Source organism: Lepidochelys olivacea, assembly GCF_965140295.1.
Source record: "Lepidochelys olivacea isolate rLepOli2 genome assembly, chromosome: 25".
Lineage (NCBI taxonomy): Eukaryota > Metazoa > Chordata > Testudines > Cheloniidae > Lepidochelys > Lepidochelys olivacea.
The window spans coordinates 13,171,045-13,191,969 of NC_140435.1; the positions used below are offsets into that span (position 1 = coordinate 13,171,045).

Sequence of the window (20,925 nt, forward strand, 5' to 3'; positions counted from 1 at the left end):
GCACCCAAGAGCTAGCAAAAGGCACGTCTCTCGAGGGCCTGATTTTCAGAAGCACTGGGCACCTATGATACCAATCGAATGTCACTGGGAGCTGCAGTAACTCAGCAAGCGCTTCTGCTAATCAGGCCCGTCAGAGTGAGCCATTGTGGATTGGAAAGCTTGGCAATAGCATGAAGAGCCTTGGGCAAGGTGCATTTTCTCTTGCTTTTTAAAAAAAAGATGGTTGAAAAATAAGGGTTTCAATCCCTATCCAAAGGACAATACTACTAAGGGCACCTGGCCACAATCCACCACTTTTTCCTAGCTAATCCATGTTCAGTGAATAATGCAAATGAGGACACTCAGCTAATGTTTTTCTTGCTTACAGGAAGGTGGATAGTTCAACTCCAAGCCACAAAAGATCGAAATTCAGCCTCAAATGGAAAGTGGTATTTTAAATAAAGAGAGTCATCTTGGCTTGTAGAAGTACCAGATCTATGCATGGAAGTCAGTAACTACAGAAAGTATTTTAAATGTTAGATTGCTGTTGCCTGCAGGAGATTTGGGTCTTTAAAGTGCCATCTACAGATGCCATTAACTTACAACTTTTGGGAAAGGTCTTGAGAGGTTTCCATGTAGGAACATGGTGGTTACCACACTGATGCACCTACTCTGCTAAGCAGCCTGGGGAATCATCAGAAAATGATTGCAAGACACAGTGTTCCACTTACCTGAGGCTGTGAAATTCAGAGGGGTTTAAAAATGGAGAGAGAGCACACTTTGGCATTTGTCTGTCTAGACTGGAAAATTCCCAGGCCTCTGCACATGCATTAACAACAGTTTTGGGCAACAGTGTAATTTCCCCAACGTAATGTATTAGCAAACAGAAGAAGTAAGATCTTGCTTGAGAAAAAAAGTACTGGAGAACAGGTGAGCTCCAGCTGTAACACGTGCTCTTAGCTACAATCTGAAAACAGTAACGTTTAATGACATTTTCATAAAACCTTCTTAAAAATCACTACTAACATCCCACCTCCCTCCAAACACACCACAGGGTGCATGTAAAGGAAGCAACAACAGAGCCTTGGCAAGTTACCAATACTATTAGGCTAGGACCAGTGTTTTATAAAGAATAGTGATGAGAAATGCTAAACAAGACCCTGAGATGAAAGTGAACAGGACTAAAATCTGCCCAACTGCAAGTGGAAAGAGACAGGAATGGAAGCAAATGGATTACTGACCAGAGATCATGGCAGGAACTAGGTCGCTCCTGCTTATATTATTAATCTAACCATCGAAGTGTTTAAATATACAGAATGGCTTGAGACCTGATCCGGCAGCAACTATAAACTTAGGAACCCCTTAAAAAAAAAAAACGAACACCACACACCTGCACACACCAGTGAGAGTTAAGCACAGCGTGGCAACAGCATCAAACTGAGGGATATCAACCTCAAAGGAACCTGGGCACAGCGGAATGCAGCCTCCAGCTGAGGGAGCAAAACATGCTATGGAAGGAATCCTACTGTGGCAACCAGTTAATGATCCTTTCTCATTTCCCAATCAGATTAACAGTCAAGATCGTTTACAGTGCACTTCCAAAAGGAGAACCGGTTATTGCACTGTCCAAAGAAAATACAATAAGCGGTTTGCTGGAGACACTGCTTGCTGAGTGCTCCCTTCCTGGTTCCAGGGAGGGAGCAGAAGGAAGAGGTGCAGTATGAAACGCGCTAATAATTATCTTTTAATTTACATGTGCACATTTTTTAAAAAACGAGTGCTCTGAGTCCAGTTGGCTGGGCCGAGCTGTCCATCCGCTTGCCCCGTGGATTCAGCCTCCAAGTTGGCTGTATGGCACATGCCTGTGAAACCAGGTTCAGCACCTTCACACTTACAGAAACTTCTTGTTCGGAGGGAACTTTGCATCAGCCATTCAGTGTTTAAACAATCTGCAGGGATTGACTGAGTCTCTGCGCATCTCCCTCGCCACAAAATGAAGGAAAATGGACAAGTTGGGGGGAGACCCAAAAAACAGTGCACAAGAGTTGAAAGTTCAGTTAATCTCTGCTTTCCTCCAGGATGGTTAGAGGAGAGAGGGAGAAATGGCAGGAGCCGGTGGAAGGCAGAAGCTCCTGCCGGGCTCACCGATGGCTCAGTGCTGCTCGATGGGTTGGTGATTTGCCACTTCACTGCTGCTTGGATTTAAGGGATAATCTCTGTACCGTCTTGTAAAGGATACCAAAGTGCTAGAAAAGGGAGGGGGGAAAGAGTAGTGAGTCCATGACAGTGCTAGCAAACTGGCAATGTGTGTTCTTCTCTGCTCACAGGGAAGAAGCAGCTCATTAGGAGGCTGGAGGCAGTGCTAGCATATAAATGCAATATCTGACTCAGGGCTGAGTTCACACTCATATCCCTACCCTAAGGAGAACTCTGCCTCCTTCTGGGGCTTGGCAAACTAGGCTCAGTTGTTACAGTACAGCAAGTGAAGCCAGGGTTATGAGGAAAGAACAATGAATTACCTACAGAAACACTCACTGGGCCTGCCCGCAGTACCATTATCAACTCCTGTTTTCATGGAGAATTGCCATAAGTATTTGCTGTTGATCTGCAATCAGTACTTTTGGAACCTGCTCCAATTGAAATGGATGGCAAAACTCCCACTGACTTCAGTGCACATGATCTGGCCCACTGATAGTAACATTTGGCTTGTAGTGATTTGGGGATTGCAAAACAGGTAAAACCACAGATTAAGGCCAACCGCTAATCCTTTAACACTGGTCTTATTTTTTGCTGTTTTAAAATCATTGAAAAACCCATGTGATTCCTATTTTCTTTTAAATGATCTCTGCAGATATTCAACAAACCCTGGTTACAAACCCCAACCTTAACAGCAGCCTCCAAATGACCCCTCATCAATCTAGCTAACTAATAAGAAATAAATGGGTGGACAGGACCATTTAAATTATACAACAGTATTTTGTGCTTTTCTTTCTATTTAATATTATTGTTAATATATAAAAGACATTCATCAAATGGTGGGCATTTCCTGAAGCATCTAACTTAAAAAAAGAAAAAGCTTGTTATGAAACAAGAGGACTGTGACCCAACATGGTTACCTTTTATTGAGCATTTAACCCAAGATCAGGAGCCAGACTCACAATGGTCTCTGTGACACAGCACCACATATTCTTCATGGTGATATTATACGATTATGGCATAATTATGATGTATTTTATGCAAGATAGGTCATGTGAGATATTGGAAAGGTTATGATTTACTGAATATGATTATCTTATTTGCATGCACGTATCATTTTTGTATCTGAAGCTAGAAATACTGACTATGTATCAGTATTACAAATGTGTTTACACCTGGGGAATGCCCACTAGTCAAGATGCTTTCATTCTGAAAACCTGAGTGGGGAAGGGCCATTAGCGAAAACAACAGGCCTTAGAAGAAGCTTATCTCCCACCTGGGAGCCTTCCTGAGGACGCTGCAGACAGACTCCGACTCATGGCTGCTGTGACCCTACAGGGACATTTGACCAGGTCACCTGGTGCTGAACTCCATCTTGGGGTATCAGTGCTTTTCCACTGACTGGTGTAGGAACCAAGCTTTGAAACAAAGGGTTCCTGCCATATGCAAAAACTATTTAAGGCAGGGAAGTGATATCATCTTGGTTCTTTGCTGACTCCTCACCCAAAGAGACCCCTGGAAACACCTGAGGAACAAAGACTGGACTGGGGGGGGGGGGGTGCTGGACCCACTAAAGGGATTTTTAGCCTGTGAATTGAACACCTGGGGATTCCAAGCTATAAACAAGTGCAGCTTGCCCCTTCAGAATCTGCAGCCTGCTTGTATCATCACTTAGGGTGAGGATTTGCTATTCATATTGGATCTACGTAGTATGTTAAGCTCAGTTTGCATGTTTCGTTTATATGCTAGGTAATCTGCTTTGATGCGTTTGCTATGCCTTATAATCACTTAAAATCTGACTTTTGTAGTTAAAAAACTTGTTTTCCCACTCCGTCTGTGGGAGTCATAACTCGGGGCAGAAAGCTGTTGTATATTCCTCTCCACATTGCGGGAGGGGGCTGAATTATGAGCCTGATAACACTGTGAAGACACCCATGGAGGTGAAAACACCAGCACCAGAAGAGTTAATGGGTCTCAAAAATCATGGGTCCTCTCTCATCCAGAGAAGAGTCTCTCTCTCTCACACTCTGAATTTGACATGAATGCCAGCAGAGCATAATTGGCTCATACATTCTTATAGCTTAAAGAGGAAGTGAAGGAATAGAAGGATCGCTCCTTTTTTCCTCACCTGGACTGCAACATAGGCAACTCCGAGGTAGACTGCTATACAGAGAGCCAGGAGCAGGTCAAAGATTGCTGGCTTCACCCTGAAATGGATCAACAAAGGGTGAGGTCACCAAAGGAGTTACAACCCTAGAGAAAGATGAAATATCCAACCCCTGCCTTAATATATACCTGTATGCGTTCATCACCTGCTTCAACTGGTCATAGAAAACAAACTCAGGGTCCCTGTGGAAAGAATGAGCTCTTCAGATGGTGCAACATTTCCGGGCGCTGGTTCCAGAGGAAATAAAAACAGCCCCAGAACTCACTCATCTCCTGTCCCCCTCGTCACACAAGCAATCAACCAGCGACAGGCAAGCTTGACAGCCTCACATACCCCTTTAAACCAGTTTACAGCTCTCAGCAGGTACCCGGATAAACTAGTACTCATCTCCTATCCCAACCAGAGAGGAAACCTTGGAAAGCTGAACCCCATTCCCGGGGTGGGGCAAAATGCTGTTTATTTACACACAAGAACAAGACCATTTGTCCTCCATTTCCACACAAATGTTCAGCTGTCTCAAAGAGCCGGTGCCCTGGAGACACCTCACTGGGCTCACAAGCATCTTCATGCCAAGCAGCTAAATCAGGATGAGAGACTGCCTTTGTTTTAAAAGCAGGCAATGCTCTCCTGGTGCCAGAAGACTGCTGCTCCTCTCTCACTGCCTTCAGACAGGGTACCGCAGTATTTAACAAGGTGGACTTCTGGGGAAGGAGGGGGCTGAACAGTGAAAAAACAAGCCCTCCCTCTTCTCACTGATGAAGATACGACTTGTAATTATGCCCACTGGAATTCTTGGGAGTTCCTTAAAGAAGGCAGAACGTCCTGTTAAGAGTGTAAAAAACATGTGACCAGACTGTACAGGTGCAGCAGGAAATGGGGGGTTTAGGCACCTCACACACTGAGGAGAACATCTGAGAAACTGTTACTCTTGGAGACAGGAACGCAATAAGGGGGAAGTCAGTTTAAGCATGTCAGGAACATACCACATTTTCTCCCTCTCCCCATTCACCTGCCTCGCTTACCGTTTATCTGCCTTCACATGATGCTGCTTGACATCCTTCAGATAGCGGCTCATGTAATATTCTAAGGTGTTGAGGAAGGTGCTGTCTTTATCTACAAGCTGGGCTGCTCTGGGCTGACTGGTCAGCCAGTCCATCACAGACTCCAGCTGCTCCTGCTGAATCTGCTGCAGAAAGAGGACGCCAGAGAGAGAAGATGACAAACTTATGCTGCTGATCAAAGGTCTCCAGAGCCCTCTCCCCCCAGGCTACATCTATGCCCCCCTGCTCCCTTACCATCTGCTCTGTGAAGATCTGCAGGTCAGCAGGCGCTCCCTGTGAAGAGAGAAAAGGGACGCAGTTGCAAAAGTAGGCATGGTGGTGTAGGAGAACCGAAAAGCCTGGACAACGGGCAGCGGGTGCACGTGGGGGGACAGTCTTACCTTCTCAGTTAGGTTGTAGATGACCCGAGTCAATGCCTCAGCAATGATCCTGGTGTTACGGGTTAGAGTCTTAGAGTCAACTCGTGACCTACAAGAGAAGGGAGGTGTAAATCTGGCTATGGTAACAGCTTTCTCTCAGGAAAGCCCTTTTCACTGCATACAACTATGGTGAAACTTCATCCATAAAGGAGGAAGAAGAGGCTGCCCAATCAAGACACAGTTATAGACCCAACACTCCCAGCTCTTGGTCTTGATTTCTCAGTGTTCCTGATGTGGTGTTAACGACTTGAAAAAGTTAAGACACCGGAACAACCATGTTTGTAAGTGTCTCTAGCCCACATGTCCATTCGACAACTGATCTGCTGGCGCCTTCCCCTCAGAGCCACTGACCTCATGTCCATGATGCTGTTGCGTGGGCCATCCCGGTGGCTCTCCAGGTGGGAAATGGTGAATGCAGGCAGGCGGCGGATTGCAAAGCGTTCATGCTCCCATGCGAGCATATCCTCAGCCAGGTTTATCTTCTTGTGCACCATGGAGAATTTCACTTCTGGAAACTGGCTTGCGACCACCTGTGGGAGAAGCCAAGCAGCCCAGGAAAAGGGTGACCCGGAGGTCACGGAACAGATCCCATCACTTTAGAACACATTCCCCATCCTTCCTTCTCAAAACCCAGGCTGGAGTTCTAGTGTTATAGATGGTCACACCTTCCCTCCCCCGGGCGTATTCCAGCAAGGGTATGTTTCTGCCAACGTCCTTCAGGAAGGGCTGGTTAAGTCAGATGCATCCAGAAAATATGTAGCAACCCTGAAAACCTGGCTTACAATATTAAAGCAACATTCTACAGTCCCCAAGCTGCCAAGGCAGCCGTCTGCGGCAGGAGCTGGCTAGTCAGTTGGTACAAGCAAGAAGCTCTAAAAGAAGCCATTGTTTTAAGGAAAGGGGGATTCCCAAATGATAGATAACTCCTTGCACCAAATCAAGGCCACCAGAAATGAGGCTTGGATGATATCAGGGCTTCCTCCCCTCATCACTTTTAGCCACGTTAATTTCACACCCTCTATCCTTTATAGAAGCAGAAGAGCTCCCCATAGCAACTCACCCCCAAATGCCCATCCATGAGCACGTGCACGACCCACCCTCCCCAACATGCCCAATGAAGTTGACGTTTTTCATTACCATTTCCAGCTCCCTCAGAAAAGCATGCTGCAGGGTCCCCTCCTTAGGAGGTTTTGAGACGTGGAGGTGAAGACTGTTCCCTCTGCCCAGGGTGTCAAGGCACAGAACAAACGCCACATTATCCTGCAGCAAACTGGAATCTGAAACAGATGCATCCAAACCCATGAAACTCCACCCCACGCTTTCGGGGCTAGACACATGTGCAGGACATATGGAGAGGAGATCTCCCAGCATGGTCAGATATGACAGATGCACAGTAAGGAGGCCAGTATGCACCCTATAACTCCTCTTACAACAGCTGCAATACAAATAGCATGGAAGACACTTTACAATATATACCTTATTATAGTGGGTCAGTATGGATTCAGCTGATATTAAAAGCCCATCCAACCAAACAGAACATGCACACAGGCAATAACGGATATCTTCCGTCTGAGGATCTCAAAGTACCTTACCCAAATATTAATCCCCATAATCCTGTAGGGATACATCAGTAACATTATCTTGATTTTAGAGGGGAAAACGGAAGCAGAGAAGTTAAGTGACCCATCCAACGTCACACAGCGAGTCAGTGACAGTCAGGAAGAGAATGATCTCCCAGTCCCAAGTCATGCTCTAAACACTAGTCTGGGATTCCTTTGTGCATACGCACAGAAGATAACAGTTTCTCTCTGGAATGTACATTTGCTGGAGGAGTTCACTGCAGGTCCATTTTCCTAGTCCTGACGCACATACTTCTCATGTCCCCGACATGTTCCTCAACCAAACAGCCCCAAGAGAATCACATTCCCTCCAGAGAGCACAGAACACATACAGTGATCTAATCTTTGGCCTGCAAATGGCATCACAGCCACTGAAGTTAGTTTACCACCCCACTCCCTATCCTAACTTATCACAACACAGATAGCGGATGTTTTCACGGCTGAAGTTGCTCCACCCAGCTAAGCTTGCAGTAAACTGTTCCCATCCTAGGTGTCTGTCTCACCTGTGTGATCCAAGTTGTCTTCTAACCACCTCTTGGTTCCTTGATAGTTAAATTTACCGCCTCCAGATGCAAAGAACAACATATTATACCTGCCCACCAAGAAACAGGGAAAATATAGTTAGCAGAATTGACTCCTTGGCTGTGGCGGCAGCATGCCCAGCCTTGGGAGAAGTAAAGAAGGACAGAGCATAGAATCCAAGTCGAACTCTGCCCAAAGACTAACTTTTGCTCGTTACTATGAGCTGTATCCCTCAGTAAAATCATGAGCGCTTTTCCTTTATATACCATATGCACTTGACTGCAACATCTATACAGGAATATGACAGAATCCACATACTAACAGAAGGCAAGGAAATGCCTGCTGGAACACACAGTTCTTACTGAATATTTGGCACTTCTGTACTTTACATTTCCAAGGCACTCTACACACATTAACCAATCCCTTCTCCCAATCGCCTTGTATCTCTAGCCTCACTTTGCTGATGGGGAAACCCAGACACACAAGTTAAGGAACTTGCCACGGGCCATGCAGTAAGACAGTGGCAGAGCAGGGATCAGAGCACAAGAATTCCTGGCTCTTATCCTACCCTCAGGTCCACTAGATCATGCAGCCTCTGCCTTGCACAAAGCATAAACTGATAAGCCACTCCAAGGAGAAGAAAGGAAAAAGCATGATAATTCATGAACAGCAGATGTGTAGGAAAAAAGATGAAATTTTAGTTTTATTTCATAACAGAGCTTGTGACAACAGCATACAGGCAGCCTGGTTTCACCCTGCCAGCCCTGTCACTGTGCTAAGGGACTTTGCACGTATAACACTTCACAGGTGCAGGATTGTTCACGAGTCCCTCTTACAGCCAAAACCCCTTCCACGTGCCCACTCCCGCCCATGCTCTCCAGTGGAGAGAGCAGCTTCTTACCCAGCATGGGTACGTTTGTAGGTGTAGAGTCGAGAAAAGAGCCTGGCTAGCTCCAGTAGCCCAGAGATGCCACTGCCGTTGGAGTCTGCACCATGAGACAGCCACTGCAGGAAGAGAACGGGAGATGTAAAGACAAGCCTACGTGACAGCGCTCGCCCACCCCACAGAGAACAACTTCCGTTGCAACACACTGACTTTACAGGCTCCTGTGGAAAGCACCCCACTAGCAAGAGGGTGGAGAAGAGACAGGGATACAGGTCCCAGGAAGTAACCCATTAACAGAAACAGAGAGCTGCAGGAAAAAATAATACTTACTGGGGCCACACCGAAAGAATCATAATGGGCAACTATTACAATGGTGGGCAGATCCTCTCCTCCCAGACCAGTCAGCCTCCCCTAGGGATGGAACACACAGGAGCATTACCTAGCATCCCCTCCTGCATCACTCTATTGCCTGGAGTACAGGAGCACAACAGACCACTCCTAACCATCACCCAGTCAATTTCTAACAGCCCCAGTGCTGAATCATACTCCCACTGACTTCCAGTATTGAGCCCTTAACCTGCTTTCTGGTTTCTGAATCCAGAAAGGTAGAAAAGCTGCCTCTCCAACATGGCTGAAAAATCTCTGATTTCCTCTGAAGAGGCTTTAACTTCCAGTCTTTAGCAACGCACCACTCAGTGAATTCCTGGGCTTTCCTATAAACATTACCAGCCCAGATCCCAGTTCTGATCCATCTAGAACTCACCTCCAGGCTGGTTATGAGCCAGTCACTGACAGCTTTGCTCTGAGCCCCACTCGTAACCATCTGGAAGCCGTTGGCAGTCGCTGTGTGCAGCAGAACTAGAAAAAAAGAAATATACTGGGAGGAAAAAAATCTTGTCCCTTTAATTCCCTTGATAGCTGATTCACAAAGAGTCTAGCTTTGTCAAATAAGCCCATAACTTCTCTGCCTCACTGTTTAAATTTCCACATCTAGTGACAAAGCATTTTAATTTTGTACAAAAATCTGAATACTTTGAACTTCTACAGAAACTTTCACCCCAGGATCCAAAAGATGTTACAAACTACTAAGCCCAACACTCTTGACAGATAGGTAAATATTAAAGCCATTTACAGTGGAGTAAACTGAGGCACTAAGTGTTTAAGTTACTTGCCCAAACACAGTGATTAGTGGCCGAGCCAGGAATAGGGCCAAAGAGTTGTGAGACTCAGTAACCCGCTATAACCACTTAGAAAAAACAACTTTCCACCAAATTTTACTGAATTTGGCCCCTAGGCTGTTGCAAATGAGATGAAACAGAAATAAGGATTTCTATGGAACTATATTCCTAAATCATGTCACTCCAAGTAAAATAATAACTTAGCCCTTATATAGCCTGTTCGTCCACAGATCATTATCTCCAATTTGCAGATGGGGAAAGTGAGGCAAGGAAAGATTAAGTGATGTTCCCAGCTCACCTAATGTGTCACTTGGGCAGAAAACTCAGGACTCCTGGGGTCTACCACCCTAGCCACTAGATCACACTGCATCTCCAGAATTTTGTGGAAACCTTTGCCTACCATTCTTAGAGACACCTGACTGAGGAACATTATTATGGCTAGTTTTCTTCCTTTTAAACCCCCCTTTTGCTGCAACTCACCTTCAGCAGCTGAAGCCGAACCCTGTGATGTAGAAGCAACCCGTGTTTGTTCATAGATGGAGAGCAGCTCTTCATCCTCTACTGCAAAATAGACCGGCACAATGGTTTCCATGGCCAGCATTTCTGGCTCTATCTCCATGAATTGCTGAGAATTTAGAAGGAGAGGGGCACACTTAGGCTCCATTGAACTTGCAAGAAGACAGGCATACTAATGGCCAAAGCAGAGGGGCATAAATCAAAGTTTTAAACTTAACCTTGACAGAGTAAAAACCCCATCAAACCACAACTGGGAGTTTCAGTCACTATATTGTACCTGAATCTTTGCTCCCTTTCTCCAATAACATCATCTCTCTGTCTGGAGCGATATTTACCCTGACAACATCCTGCGGCACTGCTGACATGGCCTTGGGCAAGATGATCACCACGGCCCCAGCTGACTGGCGGAGAGCCTTCTGGTACTGCTCATACGAGAAATCCACTAGCCGCATCATCACGCAGCGGCGGCTCAACACGTCCGCCTCTACAGTGCGGGCCTCTGTGTTTAACACTGCATTCCTGGTGCCTGCAGGGAAGGAGAGGACAAGACCATCGGCTAGATCTCGTCAATACCAGCATCCGGTTCCCAGAACACTCTCCATGCTAAACAGCCTTGACTATTTCCACAGTCATCAGCAGAGACAGGTATTTGTAATCACTTAAGTTATTCCTTTCTCCCTTCCCATTCCTTTTGGGCACCCTCAGTTTTCCCCCCTTTCCCCTGTGGGATACACTAATCATCTGCCCCTGGGTTCCTAAGCCCATGATGGGCACGTTAGAGACAGTCACTGTGCACTCATCTACATCGGTTACAACCACATTTGTGGAACCATATTCTGACATGCTCACCTGACCCCATTACTGATATAGTACAGTCAAACCCACACAGCACAACGATACATGAGATCTGTTTGCTACTCTGCATCTACCACCTATGTCTGTATCAGTGCTTTCTGGGAAAATCTGGGCAGCAGGTTGTTCAGGCAGCTGCATCCTCTGGCTTTGCAAATAGCTTCCCTGAGAGCACAGGGCTCAAGCTGAACTGAAATGCTAATAGACAGCAGTCTGAGATAATATATGAAAAGGTGTTGGTTATACATGCATAACTTATTCAGAATATAAAATCAGAAATTTGAAATTGTGGAAAATTGATAAGCGAAACAAAGGGACACAAGGAGAAATATATGGCCAGCAGAGTTAAGGACAAAACGGAGTTCTTTAACTGTAGTAGGAACAAAAAGAATCCTGACAGTGGCGTTGGTCCATTACTAGATGGAATTGATAGAATTGTCAATAAAAATACAGGAAGGCAGAAGTGTTCAATAAATATTTCTATTCTGTATTTGGGGAAAAACATAATCCAGTCTCATCATATGGAAATGATAGCACTTTCCATTCCATTAGTATCTCTGGAGGATGTTAAACAGAAGCTACTAAAGTGAGACATTTTTAAAGCAGCAGGTCCAGATAAACTGCATCCAAAAGTTTTTTAAAAAGCTGTCTGAAGAGCTCGTGGGGCCATTAATGTTGATTTTCAATAAGTCTCGATGCACTGGGGAAGTTCAAGAAAACTGGAAGAAAGCTAATGTGCCAATTTTTAAAAAGGGTAAACGAGATGACCCAGGAAATTATAGGCCTGTCAGCCTGACTTTGATCCTAGACAAAGATAATGGAGTGGCTAATATGGGACTTGAGTAATGAAGAATTAAAGGAGGATAATATCATTAATGCAAATCAACATAGGTTTAGGAAAACAGATCCTGTCAAACTGACCTGATATCTTTTCTTGATGTGATTACAAGTTTGATTGACAGTGTTTTGATTGACAAAGATAACAGTGTTGATATAATATATCTAGACTTCTCTAAGGCATTTGACTTGGTACCACATTACATTTTGATTAAAAAACTAGAACGATATAAAATTAACGTGACACACATTAAATGGATTAAAAACTGGCTAACAAATAGGTTTCAAAATTAATTGTAAACAGGGAATTGCCATCAAGTGGGTGTGTTTCCAGTGGGGTCCAACAGGGACCATTTCTTGTCCCTATGCTATTTAACATTTTTATCAGTGGCCTGGAAGGAAAAAAAAATCATCACTGATAAAATTTACAAACGACACAAAAATTGGAGAAGTGGTAAATAACAAAGAGGACAGTTAACTGATTCAAAGCTATCTGGATCATCTGGTACACTGGGTGCAAGCAAACAATGGGTTTTAGTATGGGTAAATGTATACATCTAAGAACAAAGAATGTAGGCCATTCTTATAGGATGGGAGAATGTATTTTTAAGTCAGTCAACATGCTTGAACGTGGCAGTACCCCAATTCACATTAGTCTTGCCTGCATGGATCATGAAGGTCAGGGCTAGCCCGGCTTACATGGTTACTTGTTTACAGAGGAAAGGCCAAACCTCTTTACAATGTAAGCACAGGGTTTTTTGTTTTTTACTGTTTAGGCCCCAATGACAGCAGCACATCCAGGAACCACATTAGACCTTTACACAACAGTGTTTAAACATGGTCTTTGTTAGTGGAGTTCTGCCACAGTTTCCCTGAGCAGCGGGAACACGAATTTTCATTCTTCCCGAGAGCTGCACTTCGTGCCCCACTGCATGAAGGTACGCAGTGTAGTGTGTAATGCAGCCTCAGTCCCGCAATCAGATCCATAGAGTTTATGGTCAGAAGGATCATCTAGTTTGGGCTTCCATATAACACAAGTTACCCCTGCTTGAGCCCAACTAGTACAGATCTCTGCCCCTACACAGACACAGGGATCTACACCAGTGGATCAGATTGCATGATCAGAGGGGCCTATATCTAGAATATACCTCCCAGACAAACATCTGCCTACACTCATCGGGAAAACCATGCAACAATCCCAAGAGCAATGACTGTTTACAGGCTTGTAACTAGCATATTCTGTTCCCAGCATGGACCTCAATTTAGATGCTGCTGGAGAGTGAGCTCAACATTGTTTTCTGTTGATACTACAAGAAAGAGCTACTTTTTATAATTTCTCAGACAAATTAAATATGTATATCGTTATTCATAATCTGAAGGACTCTATTTTAATAGAATTAGAAACAAATCAAACTCTGTTCTTAACCTGCTTCAGGCTCCATCTTTTAAAAAACCTAATTGATCCCATTGGAAAGGAATTTGAGAGTTTGGAACAACAAAAAGCTTTTGCCCCAAAGGACATCTGGCCTCAGAACACACACAGAATGGGAACATTAGCTACCCAAAGCATTTAGCAAGGGATAAAGAGAATACACAATTCACTTAGGTAACCAGAAAAAGAAACAGCATTAAAAGTTAATCGCAAGCATCTAAAAAATCAATATGCTGCTTTTCTAAGAGTCCAAGAACTTGGAATCAGAGAGAGCTGTTGTGAACACTTGCTTGGATTTAATATTCTTATAGCTGAAGTCAAGGCCAACTGAAATTTGTGCACAGTGCCTCCTATTAAACCTGCCAGTGAAGACTACTGCAGTCTGAAGAGATCTAGCTCGGTAACTCCATGAGAGAATACAGCTACGAGCTAATGAAGTTCTCAAGAATGGAGGTTTGAACACTGGCAATTATTAAACCTGCCAGTGAAGACTACTGCACAATGACAAAAAATTGTAAGATCCACACAGGAGCAGAATATAAACCCTAATTTGGCTAGGAACAGAGCCCTTAGAAACCATACTTGGTGCCGTGTTAATAAGCATATGAGAAGGGGAAAGGTTATAACATTTAAGAAATTCATGCCGGATATTATATTTCTGACTCAAGACAAGATGTTGAGCAACCAATAAGAACGTAAAGTTCAAGAACATCAGGACTAAGAGAAAGATGAGGGAAATGTAATGTGAAGAAAGGGCTGGGGAATAGATTGGAGAAGGGACTAGAACTTTCAGACCAGGGAGCAGTGATGCATATGTCAGGAGGAAGGAAAAAGTGAAAACGGAATAGCTCAGGAAGGAGGAAAGTTGACCTCTGAACAGAAAGGAGAGGAAAAGTCAAAGGCATACATGAACAGAACAATTTAGATGCCAAATTCTCCAACGTAAGAGACTGCAACTCTACTGAAGCCAGATCCGGGCTGGATTTAGCCCTAGGAGCGGGAGAAGAACTTTGTAATCACAGAACTGAGCTAACTGCAACACTGAAGTGTTGTGCAAGAAGCACCCTGGTGCAGCATTACAGGAAACTTCAGTTGTGGCCATGCAGCCTGCGCTCACTTTCTCGGTGACCTCCGGAGATGCCCTTAACCCTTCTCCCGGCTTCTGTGAAAGCAGTTATAAATCTGAGTGAAAAGTAAAAACCTCACTGGAAACCAGATGCTAAATCTAAGCTGGGTTCCTCAGCTAAATAAAGTTAGCAGCACAGACAGGACGTCAGCTGATGTGCGACAGCGATTAAAGCCCATGGGTGGTGGATGCAGGGAAGAGAGAAGCCCCCACATGTGCTCACTGGAGAGAATATTGCCAAACAAGGGGTTTCCTGCCTGGGCCACAGCCACTAGAACGCAAAGCCATGTCCAGAAGCTGGTGCTTGAAGTACTGCCCCGTCCTCTGACAGAGCCCTCTATGCCCAGGGACACCTGTTCGTTTCATTAGGCCAATGCAGTCAACTGAAAAAGTGACGGAGCTCCAGGTGCAGCAAGGCTGCCATGGGATGAGACCTGGCTCTGGATCCCCAGCCTGGGGAGCAGCAGGATGTGCCAAGGCAGATACCATGGTGACAGGCCGGGTGGGCCTCGGGGCACGGCTAGGACAGACAGATCAGGGGGCAGTGAGGAGGCGGGGCAGGGCTCCAGGGAGCCGCAGGCCAAGGTGCCCTGACAAGGAGCACGCAGGCAGCGGGGGTGCAGGCCACAGCACTGTCTCTGAGATGTAGGTCCGGGCCAGCGTCGCCCAGCACCTGGTGGGGTGTCGCCCGCCCCAGGCCCTGCACCCACCGGCCCGGTGCAGGGAGCAGAGCTGGGTCCGGCCCCTGGCGGGGAGCGCAGGCCACCCCACTTGCACAACCTGGACAGGCCTGGGGATGGGAGACGCCAGCCCCCAGTCAGTCTGGCGGGGGGGCCTCGGAGATCAGTGGGAAGCGCAGCCTTGGGTGGACGGAGGCCGGGCCAGATTCACCCTAGGGCGGGCTGGGGGCGCAGAGAACCCCGCAAGCCGGGCCCCGTGGGGGGGGGAGGGGGGCGGAACTGACGCTCACTCACCACAGGGCCGCCCCGAGGCTGGGGGAGGGGGCGCGAAGCCAGGCCAGGCCCGGCCCGGGGGAAAGCGGTCGAAGCCAGGCCAGGCCCGGCCCGGCCCGGCGCTCGCTCGCTCACTCACCGTAGGGCCGCCCCGGGGCTGCGGGAGGGGAAGGGGGTTAAGCCAGGCCAGGCAGGTTGAGGGGGGAGCCAGGCCGGGCCCGGGAGAGGGACGCCAGGCCCGGCTCGGCCCGGGGCTCAGCCACCCACTCACCGTAGGGCTGCCCCGGGGCTGTGGCGGGGAGGGAGGGGGGGGAAGCCAGGCCCGGCCCGGCGCTCAGCCACCCACTCACCGTAGGGCTGCCCCGGGGCTGTGGGGGGGAGGGGGGGGAAGCCAGGCCCGGCCCGGCCCGGGGCTCAGCCACCCACTCACCGTAGGGCTGCCCGCCCAGCTCGTACTGCTGCATGCGATAGACCGTGAACTCGTGGGCGGCCTCGGCGGCGGGCGGCGGCCCCAGCAGCAGCAGCACGGCCGGCAGGAAGAGCAGGAAGCTGAGCGGCAGGCACGAGGCCTTCAGCACCGACTCCAGCACCTCGCCCGCCTCTTCCAGCATCGCCCCGGCTGCCTCGCACCCGGCCACCCGCCGCAGCCTGCAGGCACCGCTCGGACAGCCCGGCACGGGGCGGGGGGGGGCCTCGCCCGCAAGCGCTCACGGGAGATGGAGTCCTGCCAGGGGGGCGGGGCCCGGATGGGGGGGGCTGGAGGCCTCGCCCCGGGGGCTGCTGGGAGGTGTAGTCCTCTGGAGGCGCGTTCGTTGCCAGGGCTGCTGGGAGTTGTAGTTGAAATAAGAGCAGGAGTACTTGGGGCACCTTTAGGGACGAAGAAAAGGAGGACTTGTGGCACCTTAGAGACTAACCAATTTATTTGAGCATAAGCTTTCGTGAGCTACAGCCCACTTCATCGGATGCATATTGTGGAAACTGCAGCAGACTTTATATATACACAGAGAATATGAAACAATACCTCCTCCCACCCCACTGTCCTGCTGGTAATAGCTTATCTAAAGTGATCATCAGGTGGGCCATTTCCAGCACAAATCCAGGTTTTCTCACCCTCCACCCCCCCCCACACACAAATTCACTCTCCTGCTGGTGATAGCCCATCCAAAGTGACAACTCTTTACACAATGTGCATGACAATCAAGTTGGGCCATTTCCAGCACAAATCCAGGTTTTCTCACATCCCCCCCACCCCCATACACACACAAACTCACTCTCCTGCTGGTAATAGCTCATCCAAACTGACCACTCTTCAAGTTTAAATCCAAGTTAAACCAGAACATCTGGGGGGGGGGGGTAGGAAAAAACAAGAGGAAACAGGCTACCTTGCATGGTACCTTTTATGCAAGGTAGCCTGTTTCCTCTTGTTTTTTCCTACCCCCCCCCCCCCGAGATGTTCTGGTTTAACTTGGATTTAAACTTGAAGAGTGGTCAGTTTGGATGAGCTATTACCAGCAGGAGAGTGAGTTTGTGTGTGTATGGGGGTGGGGGGGATGTGAGAAAACCTGGATTTGTGCTGGAAATGGCCCACCTGATGATCACTTTAGATAAGCTATTACCAGCAGGACAGTGGGGTGGGAGGAGGTATTGTTTCATATTCTCTGTGTATATATAAAGTCTGCTGCAGTTTCCACGATATGCATCTGATGAAGTGAGCTGTAGCTCACGAAAGCTTATGCTCTAATAAATTGGTTAGTCTCTAAGGTGCCACAAGTACTCCTTTTCTTTTTGCGAATACAGACTAACACGGCTGTTACTCTGAAACCTGTCATTATTTAGGGACGAACAAATTCAGAGCCCCAAGTACTCCTGTCCTTTTTGCGGCTGCTACTCTGAAACCTGTAGCTGAAATACTTCCCTCATGGATTGTATTTTCTGAAGGGACAAGCTACCATAACGCCAAAAGAACGGGAGGACTTGTGGCACCTTAGAGACTAACACATTTATTCGAAAGCTCATGCTCAAATACATTTGTTAGTCTCTCAGGTGCCACAAGTCCTCCTGTTCTTTTTGCGAATACAGACTAACATGGCTGCTGCTCTGAAACCTGCCATAACGTCGCAATCCCTGAGGGACAATCTCCACTCGTTGCTATATTTGCTTTCCAACAACCAACTCTCCATATCACTTTTCATGAGTGATGTACCCGAAAACTTGGATGCTCATATCCAAACTGTATTCTTAAATGTATTCACCTAAATTTGAGTTATTGCTGATTATTCACTATATGCATCTTATGATTTTAAAAATGAACTTTGTATTTGTGGATAATCTAAGCACTCTACCCAGATGTACAGACACTCGTTTCTTAACTTGTCTGCTTCTTAATTTTTTAACATTAGCTTTAATAAAATATTTATAGAGAGCTGCAAAGGCTGCTGGGAGTTGTAGTATTTCCAGGATCTGTTGCAAGGGCCGCTGAGTCCTCTCACAACCTTCTCTGTTTAATGTTCTTCTCTAGTTTCTATGCGATCAAAGTTTCCCCCCACCCACTGGCTCAGTTCATTAAGCCACCATCAGTTCATAGCCAACAGCACAGGAGAGTGTGATGTGGTCAGCATCCCATCCGTCCCCCTTTGGCTGCCCTAACCCAATGGATCGGGTACCCGTTTCACAGCGGGGTGGACTGAGGTGGCCTTTCAGTATGAGATTGTTAAACTCACAACCTTCAGGAGCATAGTCAAGTGCCTCAACCACTCAGTCACCCCGCCTCAGTTGCATGACACGCACAATGCACCAACTTGCCAATAGGGAGGGTGGCCACTCACACATTCCAGTATCTCCAGGAACAGCCTCGGCCTGACCCCACCTCATTGTTCTGATCTCACACAGGGTGTGTATGAGGTCACGCCACACGGAAGGGGTGCCCTTTTGAAGACAGCCCTGCTGGAATGACCTGGCATGGATGGCATGTGCAAGGTCACACCGGCGGAGGGATGCTCTTCACTATGGCGTCCCCCATTTGACACCGGACAAAACTACAGCCAGTTTTGGCTGAGTATCAGACAGGGGACAAACAGCAGAACTGTCCAGTTTCAAACCGGACAAATGGCCTGTCTATCTCTAGGCCTCACCTCTCTTTCACAGAGACCAGCTCCAGGGCCAAGGCTGAATCATTAGTCCGCATGGACCAGTTAGTGGCAGCTTACAATGAGGACTAGTTAGTGGAGGTGTGTTTTTAGCAATGGGAGCACCAGTCCATCACACTAGTACCCACTAAATACTCATTTCACACAAGTGGCAAACAGCCATCAGATGGCAGGGATTGTCCATTTACAAGCTGGGCCGGTTTTGACCAGTGACCCAACAGGGAAGGGCTCTGTCTCCCAGTCCCCTGAGTCATCCCATCCTCTGTTTGGGCAGCTGTGCCTATGATAATTCGTGGAGGTTATACACAGTGAAACTCATGAAAGAAAACACTCAGTAAACTGCCACCTGTCTAAAGAGTAGTTCCAAAACACACTAAGGATCATTCTGCCACCCCCCTTTAAAGTAATGATCAGATCGCGATGGGTATTAAATACAAAACCCTGCGACAGAGAGAGATTTAACTGGCCAATTTTATTTAAACAGCTGATTTTTGTCAGTCCGTTGAGTAGTCACTCAAATCAGATTTTGCTGTAGTTTCTTTCTGGGGATCCCAGCTGCTAATGTAATCTGATTAGAAAAACAAAACAGATCACCAGTTACTAATTCTTAGCCTAGGTGAAAGTCAACTGTAGTTTGTCTGAGTCAAAAACTCAAGACTTGACCCCTTTAATGAATTTAGTCTCCCAACATCCCTGTGAGAGGTCCCCATTTTAAAGAGGGGGAATCTAAAACAGCAATAGGTGACAAGATAATCTGGGTTTGTAAGGGGTCCAAGGTATATAAAGCAACAGGAGACCACTTCTCATGCACCAGCCATACAATGGGTATGATAAAGCCCTGGGGGTCAGCTCAGCCAGCCACAGTACTGACTAGCTCAACAATCCGGCTGCTGTAATTGTGCCTACTGTGGGTATCTCGTGTTGTGGAGCTTGATCCATCCAAGCGGCAGAGGTGACCTCTGTGCATTGAGACGGGAAGAAAGGAAACAGCTTTATTTATTTATTGGTCACTTTCTCGTGTGCATTTGCAGCTGGAGGAATAAGTCACACTTTATAAATAGTTAATGGAGGATTAATAGCAGCTTTCATAAATGGTTAATCCACTGTTATAGATTGTTATAGAGTCCAATAGGTTACTTACAAGCACAGTTTAGAAGCATCTTTAACACCTTCTGCTGATGGGCTTATTATCTAGAATACATATGACCTGCACATGCTTGTAACAGCTATTGATCATTTCATAGTCCTTTATATATGGAACCCTAATAGAAAGTATGACTGAGAAAGGGTGCCAAATCCAGGGAAGACTTCCCACACACACTGCCTGCCTGCTCCAGTCCTGATCTGGAGGGACCCTCCCAACTCTCGTGTAAGTGGGGAGCTCAGTTTCAATGACCCATTGGTAGTGTGACCTAGTGGATAGGGCAGCAGGTTGGGATTGAGGAGATCTGGATTCTATTCCTGACTCTGCTTCCACCCTAAACTTGGACAAGTTGCTTTCCCTCTCAGTGCCTTACTTTCCCCATCTGTGAAATGGGGATAATGGGATTGGCCTTTGTAAAGTGCTTTGGAGTCTATGGCAAAAAGAGGTAACTGTTATTATCACATGTTGGCTACTCTGCCTATAATACCACCAAAGAGGCCAACAGTGGTGAGGGTCTTTGTGCCTGTCCACTAGGAAATGGGTGAGAGCCACCCAGGGCATCGAAACAGACCCACACTCGGTCTTCACAGAGTGGTTGCTGTTTTGTTATTTTTCCGGTTAATAAGATGGATGAGCAATGAATGGTTTCATCGCTGTGTAATGTGGTACAAGTTCATTGCCATGCCTTGAGTCCATGGCTGTGACTACGCTGTGTGCCCCAACCTCTGAGAACATACCAGTGACACCACAGATGGAACTCCAAAGCCCCCTTCTGCAAAAGACAGCCCTCCACCTGAGCAAATAGAAAATCTCCCTCAGCTGTAGCAGTGTAGAGCCTATGAAACACAGGAAGGCAGTTCTGATTCTACCCTGTAGAGGGCAGTGGTGCATC

At 46.9% G+C, this 20,925-nt stretch overlaps 1 protein-coding gene across 2 annotated transcripts; it reads right to left on the minus strand.

Annotated features, from left to right (window-relative positions):
- Nucleotides 1-940: 940 nt before the first annotated feature.
- On the minus strand, nucleotides 941-16,433 carry NCLN (nicalin). Of its 2 annotated transcripts, none has more exons than XM_084614759.1 (15): nucleotides 16,174-16,433; nucleotides 10,879-11,069; nucleotides 10,508-10,652; nucleotides 9,613-9,707; nucleotides 9,180-9,260; nucleotides 8,865-8,968; nucleotides 7,945-8,033; nucleotides 6,960-7,099; nucleotides 6,174-6,352; nucleotides 5,784-5,871; nucleotides 5,638-5,676; nucleotides 5,365-5,525; nucleotides 4,471-4,524; nucleotides 4,304-4,382; nucleotides 941-2,225 (listed from the first exon to the last, which is right to left on the minus strand). In XM_084614759.1, exons 1-15 carry the CDS (start codon nucleotides 16,352-16,354, stop codon nucleotides 2,166-2,168), a joined length of 1,686 nt encoding a protein of 561 aa, XP_084470885.1. In that variant the 5' UTR covers nucleotides 16,355-16,433; the 3' UTR covers nucleotides 941-2,165. The 2 variants fall into 2 exon arrangements, with proteins under 2 accessions (XP_084470885.1, XP_084470884.1); XM_084614758.1 differs by having other exon boundaries at nucleotides 5,365-5,528; nucleotides 16,174-16,432.
- Nucleotides 16,434-20,925: the final 4,492 nt, after the last annotated feature.

What these genes read in the sequence shown, in the direction of transcription:
- NCLN (XM_084614758.1), bottom strand. Translation starts at nt 16,354, where the DNA reads ATGCTGGAAGAGGCGGGCGAGGTGCTGGAGTCGGTGCTGAAGGCCTCG. An exon ending in GCTGGGCGGGCAGCCCTACG is followed by an intron (nt 11,070 to 16,173) that starts GTGAGTGGGTGG and finishes CCTTCCCTGCAG; the next exon opens with GCACCAGGAATGCAGTGTTA. An exon ending in TCTACAACCTAACTGAGAAG is followed by an intron (nt 5,677 to 5,783) that starts GTAAGACTGTCC and finishes CTCTCTTCACAG; the next exon opens with GGAGCGCCTGCTGACCTGCA.